The 9304-nt window shown below is 39.3% G+C and overlaps 1 protein-coding gene across 11 annotated transcripts in view; it reads right to left on the bottom strand.

Annotated features, from left to right (window-relative positions):
• Nucleotides 1-5085: 5085 nt before the first annotated feature.
• LOC128505529 (membrane-associated phosphatidylinositol transfer protein 2) overlaps nucleotides 5086-9304 on the bottom strand; it is a 69243-nt gene continuing 65024 nt past the window's right edge. For all 11 annotated transcript variants that reach the window (XM_053476014.1, XM_053476021.1, XM_053476020.1 and 8 more), the window contains one exon: nucleotides 5086-8210. In XM_053476014.1, the coding sequence (XP_053331989.1) occupies nucleotides 7860-8210 (351 nt within the window). In that variant the 3' untranslated portion in view covers nucleotides 5086-7859. The remainder of the gene's footprint in view (nucleotides 8211-9304) is intronic.

Here is a 9304-nt window from a genome sequence, read left to right as displayed (position 1 = left end):
ATAATACACTTAACACACCACTACCGCACAGTATGCTCCACCCAGAGGTGATGGCACCACTGGTACAAGCTGACAGAAAGGCAACAGTAACTCAATCAAAACATCTTGTTACAACTGAAATGTGCTGAAGAGCGTCTCAAACCTTAAGGCAGATGAGCTACAGCAGAAGATGATGACCAAACCGGGTGCCACTCCAGTCAGCTTCGAACAGTAAACTAAGGCTACAATTAGCATGGACTCACCAAAATTAGACAATAGGCAAACATGAGACTCGAGACCTGATTCTCTCTGATTATGTAATTCCTTTTATGACCAGAGGATAACAAGCCAAAATGTGCCAAAATGAGATAAATCTAAAATCATCTCAAACTGGTTTGTTGAACATGACAATGAGTTCACTGTACTCAAATGCCCTCACCAGTCCTTATATCTCAATCCACTAAAGCGCCTTTGTGATGCAGTGGAATAGTGGACTCGTCTCATGGACGTGCAGCCAACAAATCTGCAGCAACTGGGCGATGCTATCGTGTCGACATGGACCAAAATCTCTGAGCCATGTTTTCAGCACCTTGTTACAGTAAATCTATGGCACGAATAACTAAGGCAGCTCTGAAGGCTTTTTTAAATGCAAGTACCTAATGAAGTGGCCGGTGAGAGTACATGGCGTGCTCGAATTAGTTAGCATTATTTGCATCATGATTTATTATTAAGCTAGTGTGAATTTATATAGCAGAAAGCAAATATTTGAAAGCAAAAAATTGTCTTGTATCCTCCAGCTCTTTGCCTTTTGAGTGCACACTTTTGAGGGAAAATTGATGCAGGTTTATTTGAGGAAAGAAGTATTGAAAGAATGAAGGACTATTGCTGTGAAGAGAGCCTGAGTACATGACTTAATCACCCTGCCAAGATTAAATGCATATTGTTACTTAGGCAGTAAAGACAGTTAGGGAAACTTTGTGTGTCTGTGGGTTAAAACTTGAAAAGAGGAAAAAAAAATAAAGCATCGTTACAGTCAGTATCTTAAACCTGTAAACAGAGAAAAATGAAGCGGACATTTCCATTGCAGCTGTTATTTAACTTCCCGGTGTAAAGTGTTTCGTCTTCGTTTATTTATTTATTTATTTGTTTGTTGTTTTTTAAATCACTGAACGTATACACGCCGAGTCTAGTGTGTGCTTGTGGCTGTCCTTTACAGTCGTTCATGCCGTACTGAATCCAGCTTATTTCACTCGCACACATGACCTCTGCGTGGTGTGATGCAGCGTCCAGACAGCACTACACCTAGAGAATAGTTCAGCACAAGCCAGTGACAATAAGAAATACATTTAAAAAACAAAACAAAAAAACAGCTCTCCTGTATCATACGACAGGCACCAACAAGAGACAGTAAACAAACTTCCTGGGACGTGAAGCCAGACGAATGTCTCGTTTTTAGACCGCTGTTTGCCATCAGGGTTTCGTGCTCTAAAGGACAGTGTGCTCTGCAGTCCTGAGCTCACTGGTATTTTGAGTGAAATTCGATAAAACACTGGTTGTGAAAGCAGATTCAGAATACGATTAATAACTGTGAATAACCCCAGCTGAGTAGAAAAGCCACAGAATCCCTAGACTGTGCTAGAAAAACAATTACAACTTGCTTTTATATTAGGTTAGTACTGTAGCAATTAAACATGATCAGAAAAGTTGCTGATTTGAAAGCGATACCATAGTGTCCACTTGTACCATATAATCCTGTGTAATGCCGCACCACACAGAGGTCTTTATCCTTCTCCGTTATTCATTTCATTTCAGATGTACTGTCCCCATTTGAAAGCTGTTTTTTAAAAAGAATACTGAGAAACTCATGCTCCTGAGAATAGCTGATGCAGTTTACATTTTGTGGCATTGTGTGTGTGTGTGTGAGAGAGAGAGAGAGAGAGAGAGAGTAAGAGAGATGAGCTAGAGGAAGAGTGTGTGAGAATTGTGTGTGAATGTGCACATCTGATGTATTGCTGGCATAAAGAATAAAGAACCTCATAATTACTGGATCTGTTGCTCTATGATTTCTAACACAACTCATTAGTAATTTGTCAAACCGTGCGGGCCTCCCCCCTCATTTCAGCCTTCAGGAAGAAGAACGATGGTGAGTTTTATGTACAGAGCTGCAAAAATAATACCTGAGATTCGAACACTAGAAATGCATCAATGCTTATATTTGGTGTCGAGGCTGTTTAAAGTCGGCATTTGTTGTTTTTTTTTAAAGCAGATGTATTATACAGATGTATGAATATACAGTTATTAATTAAAGCAAAGCAAACAGCCAACACAGTAAGTCACCTAATAAAATAGCATTATGGTGTTTTAAGAGTATTTTAGCATGTGAGGGTGTGTATTTATTTAAAATGAGCAGTTTGGAAATCCGATAAAGGTCACTGAGCTTTCTTTTGTCTTTGCTCCCCAGCGTTTATACTTAAGTTAGTCAACTGCATTTTGTTCTCACTAATACTGATGAGATAAAAATCAATTCTTTTGTGTGGCAATTTATGTATGGCCACACTATTTGGTCAGCCCCTGTTTCTGAGCCAAGGTCACATTTTTATGGTGTTACGTTATCAAAAGTTGCAAGCATTGAAATCGCCTCTGATCACGTTTTCTTTCTCCAAATATTGTTAAGGTATTAGTCTTAAAACACACTTGTTACACACACCAATCTTAAAACAAGTCCAGATTTAAAGTTAGTTTGTATTGTTTAAAAGCTGAGCTTGTTTGTTTACGTGAGAGAACTTGTACTGTATGTTATAAGGGGCAGTCATAAAATTCGTATTATCTTGCAGGAAAAAACAAGATATTTCCCTAAATTTTGTCGCTGGAAATGAATGTTCATGAACATTTCTTCTTGTTTAAAAAAACACAGTGGTATAGTACAGCACAATGCCACTAGAGGGTCAAAACCAAGGCAATGTGTTGTGGATCGCTCACAAAGGGGGTTGCCTTCTTCATGACAATGCGCCAGCCTATTCAGATTACAAAACGGTGAAAGTTGTGATATGGGGTAACATGACTTCAATTAATCAGTTGTTAGGTCAGCTGTTCTGGAAAAGTTTTGTCAAGTGCATTTGCAAAACCCATCAAGCACCATGATGAAACTGGCTCTCATAAAGACCTTCCCAGGAAAAACAAGACCTAAAGTTACAGTTGTGTTCAAAATAATAGCAATTCAACATCAGTAACCAGATCAATAATTGCAATTTTGCATTATATTGCATTTCCCTTTGAAAATCAGAGTAAAACGGGTTGTTTCAGACATTGTTCAGAACAACAGCATGCTTTGATTCAAAAGTTGATTAGAGATGAAAAAACATACAAAGAAGTGCAGAAAATGATCGGCTGCTCTGCTAAAATATATCAAATGCTTTAAAATAGAGATCAAAACAAGAAAGATGTGGGGGGGAAAAGAAAAACTACCATTCGAATGGATAGAAGAATAACAAAATTGGCAAAGACTCCAATGATTGGTTCCAGCATGGTCAAAGAACACCTAAAGTTACCTGTGAATATTTTGTGGACTGAATATTTTGATTGTCCTTTTTGGGTCTAGAGGCCGCAGACAGTTTGTCAGGCGACCCCCAAACACTGAATTCAAGCGACAGTACACTGTGAAGACAGTGAAGCATGGGGGCACAAGTATCATGATATGGGGATGCTTCACGTACTATGGTGTTGGGCCTATTTCAGAATACTTAAAGAAGTCATGTTGCCTTGTGCCGAAAAGGAAATGCCCTTGAAATGGTTGTTTCAACAAGACAACGACCCCAAACACACCAGTAAGTAAGCAGCATCTTGGTTCCAGACCAACAAGATTGACGTATGGAGTGGCCGGCCCAATCCCCGGACCCTAATCCAAAAGAAAACTTGTGGGCTGACATTAAAATGCCGTTTCTGAGACAAAACTAAGAAATACAGAGGAATTGTGGCGTGTAGTACAATTGTCACAGATGTGAAGCAGTTCTCAGAAACCATAGTTACAGTATACAACTAAATATTAGTTCAGAGATGCACAAGAAAGATTAAACTTCAAGCATTTTTGTTTAAACAGTAAATTCATCACTTTGTAATGATGAATGATGACACTGCTATTTTTTTTTTAACAGGCTAATATTTGTTTTTCTTCACTTTCTGTAAACTAATAATCCATTTAGCACATTTTTCTTCATGTTGTGATTCAGAATAGAACAGAAGGGGTGTACAACGACACTATTGATTCATCCCTAATAGATGAATCAATGGTAAAATTCCCCGGCATAACGTTATATGTGTAAAGGAATGAGCAAACATTCAAGAAACGTCATAGCTGTCCAACTGTATTTAATCCACAGTACATACAGTAATACAGAATCGAGCACAAGTGGGTGAAAAAGAGCCGAGAAGTCATTCAGATCAAAACTGTATACAGGGTTACGCTTTGTATTCGGAGCGTACGGTTGGAAAGACAGGACTTTTTCAAGAAACGGGATACGTTATGTTTGAAGACCATCCGAACACTCAGGAGAGGGAAGTTAAATGTGAGGAAATAAAAAAAGGTTTAAAACCGCTGCCACGCCTTATACGTGTGTATAGTACAGTGTGTATAAGCAGTACATTCTCTGACACTTTCACAATATCACATTGTGCCATATACTCAGAAATATGTGCAAATGAATCTGTTGTTTTTTTTTAATTACATGCTGATTGCCATTTCTACACAGATGACATTGTGTTTATAAGTTATTGGAGAATCGAGCACTCAAAGCCTGACCTGGTATTGTATATAAAGATGTAACACACTGTATAAATGATGTACTGTATATTATATAATAGTGTAGCTGACATGCATGTAAGAATGAGGGACCATATTTCTTAACAGGTTAAAGTGTTGGCCTGTGTTATATATTTTATAAATGTTATATAAAAAGTTAAACAAGTTTTACTTTTAAATTGATGAGTGAGAGAAAATGGCTCGGTTTCCTGTAGGTGCCAGTGATGTTTACCAGTTTTGTGACCGTATTGGATGGAGTGCATCATGTGCTTGAATTAAAAAAGGAAAAATAATAATAATGAGGCAAGCAATGGCAAAAAAATTAATAGGGGCTTTAAAATAAAAGATTATACAGGGTCTGATTTTTGATTGCAACGTGATTTGATTTTGAAGATTAACTTTTAAAACAGCAGTAACAAACGGCGAATCTTAGTCAAAAAGTGCTTCCTAAAGAGATTTTATCATTCATTCAGAGAAAAAGGTGCTGGACATTTCTAAAAATCTGTATTTAAAAAAATAATAATAATAAATCAACTACTATCAATAACATATTGCACATTTCTTGGCCCGAAAGAAAGAAAGGAGGAGGAGGGAAGCTGCTCATTCGCACCCTCTACTGGACAGATTTATATAACAATCTGATGGCGTTAGATCTACACAGAAACATTTTCACTTTCAGGAAAATTACGCTTGTGTCATGTTGCACTAAATACCATAATTAAACAATGTCATTTCATTTTGATGAACTCCAAATAAAAAAAATACAAATAAATAAAAGACCACATAAAATCTGGCACAGTTTAATAAAATAAATCTTTTCCATCCTCAAGATCAAACGTCTTTCATCTAACAGACTTGTTAAATATTTCATAAGTGATGAGTGTCGTATCTCCAGATGTTGGTGTTTTCTAGGTGTTGCTTGTGTGCCCGAGACTGATTGTCTGTGCGGTGGTGTCTTTTGTAGTCACAACCTGCGCTGATGGCGATAATGGTGTTGGTCCTTAAAGAAGCAATCTTAATTATATAACCAAAAAATATATAATAATGATAATAATATTAATAAAATAAAGCAACCACAAAAATCGGACATTACGTTTGCGAATCTACATAAATAATTCCTGACCATACATTTTTCCTATATAGTAAAATGTACATCTTTACAGTATCTACAGTACACGTCCATCATCCGCACGCGCCTGGAAAACATTCTGCGATCCCTAGAACTAAAAACAACAAACAAACAACTCCCAGCGCTTGATTCAAATATACAACTCCTATAATATCTGTTAATATTAAATACAACGTGTCCTCTCATCCAGTGTCTGCCTCTTAACAGATAACCAAAAAAAAAAAGAAATCTTTATACAATATTTGGCTAAAACGCGTCATGCCGTTAAATCTAAAAACAAACATAAAATCACAGCTTATGATTAAAAGAACATCCTGCGATAGATCTATACATTTCACTTACATATGAACAGTAAGCTAGAGCACGGACTTTTAAAGGACTTCATGTTGACCTGAAATGATCTAAAATCTTATAAACATTATACATGTGCTGTCGAAGCTGAACTCAACAGATCTTTACAGCTTAAATATATATATGTACATATATATTTCTATACGCTCGGATGAAATACTCAGTAGTACGTTACAAAGGAAAGAAGTGATGAAGCCTAACGTTTCATTTTTTTTTTTTTGTCGTTCCTATATCCGTCCTAATTTTAGCACGCTTCTTAATCCTGGCGTTAGAGATAAATACTACCGTTGTGCACACGCGTACTCGAATCCTGTCGTATATTAATAAGGATCATGCACTACACGATAACAATATGTAGCCACATGAGATGGTAACAAGGTTCTCCACTATCGACTTGTGCAAAAGGAACAATGAGGTTATACAGTTACGTAACTACAGCTTCTGGAAAAGAAATGATTTTGGCCGCCGGTTGCGTCAAGTTGTCACCAGTTGTCCGTATACTCTGTGATTTTTGTTAGCAATAAAATCGAAGCGATAAAGGTGCGAGAATTGGCGAGAGACGACGAAACTACCGCTGTCGATCGTCTGGAGAGAAAATGAACGACCCGCTCCAGTCATCTTATCCGTAGATCCGAGGAACGCAGTGAGCAAGGGAATCGGTTTTGCTCCAGAACCAGAGAGAGAAGAAAAATGTTTCTAGGAAACGTGATAGCATGGAGGCTCAGAAGGATTCGTACTTGGCTCTCTATACTGTACATGGCATGCTGCACCGTAGAGATGAGAAAGTTTTCAGAAGCACTAGACATCCTAGCGATGTCTGAGAGGTATTGCAAGCAGATGGTCAGATAAAGGGATTGTTGCCAAATTACAGATTAAGTGTCAAAAAAAGAAAAAACAAAAACGCCAACGTCCTCGCTTTTAGCCCCAGAGCAGCACTCGCACCCGTGAATGGTATTACGCTTTGAAGAAGTAAGGCCTCGGATGACCTGCGAGCCAAACACACGATACAACTCGGTGGGTCCTTATTGCCAAATGCTGCAGGGCTTTTTTGTCGTAAACCTCCTCCGTAAGAACAGCTTAATAAAAAGAGGAAGAAACTGGGGGGTTAGCAGTTGTCAAAGAGGGGTTACGTGTGGCTAACACAAGTGGCGCCTGGGATCGACCATGGCCGACTTGTCTTTACACGGCTGCCCTGAGCACGTGAGGAGGGAGGCACGTATTTACACGTGGAAAATTTTGGTGGACATCATGATGACACGTTGGAGAGTTGTTCCACTTTCCCATGGTGCAGGTGGAGATTAAAGAAGTCCTAACTACCCAAGCGTCCATTTTCTCTGTACATTCAAGCTAATGAAGAGGCAAGGATCAGCGTTTCAAAACCTAGAGCGATGCTTAAGGCAGTAGATTTCTTGTAAGTGTGTTGCCTCTGTGGAACAAAATCTTTGTTTTTTTTATTTTCCCCCAACGCCACTCTTGCTACATTAGAAAAGCTGTGCCAGTCTCTCACGGAGTCTGTTCCATGTTATCATTTTCCCCCGATTCACACTTCCTCAAAAATATCATACGGACTGGCAGACTTCCCAGGTATAAACACCAAGCTGAGAGTTACTTGGGGCTCAGGGTGCCTCCGTCCATCTTCCCCGAACGCCCGAAGCAGCCTGCTGCGATGCTCATGCTCCTCTGCGCACGATCGGCCCGCTCGCGGTCAAACTCCGATTGGCTCTGAGCGCGCTCGGGACGGCCCCCGTGGCCAGAGGACGTGACCGAGGAGGTGGGGGTCGGCTGGGAGGAGATGGTGCGCAGCAGGTGGTTACGTTTGCGCAGAAAGTCGCCGCTGGCACCAAGACCGAAGCTCCCTTTGCGCAGTGTCACACGTGTGCTGCCTGTCTTGGCTGGTCGAGAACGCTGACTGTACTCCAGGTGGGACAAGTGAGAGGCGTAACCGTCCGAGATGAACTGCAGTGTGACAAAAAAAAGGACAAAAAGATTTTAAGAAGTTTATGGAGATCAGCATTATCATTTTTTTTTTTGTGAAAAAAAAAATCAGTGTTTCAGAATGCTGTATGAAGTAACAAAAATATAAACAAACAAAACCTGTTTAGTCAAACACATTAGTGGTCTACAGTGCTGAAACTGGACGGTCACTAAAGGTTAACTCTTAGGACACCACTACCATAACCCCATATATAAGGAGTGGAGAGATCTCTGTACATCATCGAATCTCTTTAGAGAACTGAGGTTTCACTAACAGTAACCCATCATTTCAGATCCCAGTGAGAGACTGATATACAGGTGGTCGTCTTGTAAATGTGGTTCCTGATACATCTTGTGTGACGTGTGATACTTGTGAAACTACTGTACAGTATGCACACCTAGAGCAGGAGTATCTACTGGCGTACTAGTAGCAGTACCTTACAAATGTATAACAACAGACTAAATTAAAGAAATTAAATTTTTTGGTTTCTTCTGACGCAAATCATGTCCCTGGGCAGGACATTGGACCTCCTGAATTTATCATTTGTTTACTGCTAACAAGGTCTTGTTGTATGACCGAGACAGTGGTGAGAAACTAGCTGGAAGGTGACACAATTAAACACCTGCTACTTCTTCACATATAGAGTGGCGAAAACTTCTCAAAGTGACGCAATTTTTGTCCTACTTTTAGGAGTAGGAGTAAGAGCAATTTATTAACATTCCTAAAATAGGAAATCACTCCCATTTCCACCAAAATGTATAAGATCTCTGGAGGTGTCCTAACTGGTTAGGAGTAGTGAGAAAATGGTGTTCAGGCAGAGACGTGTGCAGAGGAGAGACGTTTTGATAACACTGAGTGACACGGAGCTTATTAAAAAATATGTTTGAACAGAAATGAACTACGTTCTGTGATGGATCACGTTTAACCGGCTAATCAACGAACATTTTGTAAGTTGTGTCCCTATCAACGAAGGTAATTGCTACCTTTACGGTTTTCTTTACAACTTTGCAATGGCGGCAATAATAACTTGACACTGGTCAAATCATGTATACTGTATAAACTGTATCTTGCAACT

The sequence above is a fragment of the Clarias gariepinus genome, chromosome 17 (assembly GCF_024256425.1).
Source record: "Clarias gariepinus isolate MV-2021 ecotype Netherlands chromosome 17, CGAR_prim_01v2, whole genome shotgun sequence".
NCBI lineage: Eukaryota > Metazoa > Chordata > Actinopteri > Siluriformes > Clariidae > Clarias > Clarias gariepinus.
This window is presented reverse-complemented; position numbering and strand designations above follow the sequence as displayed.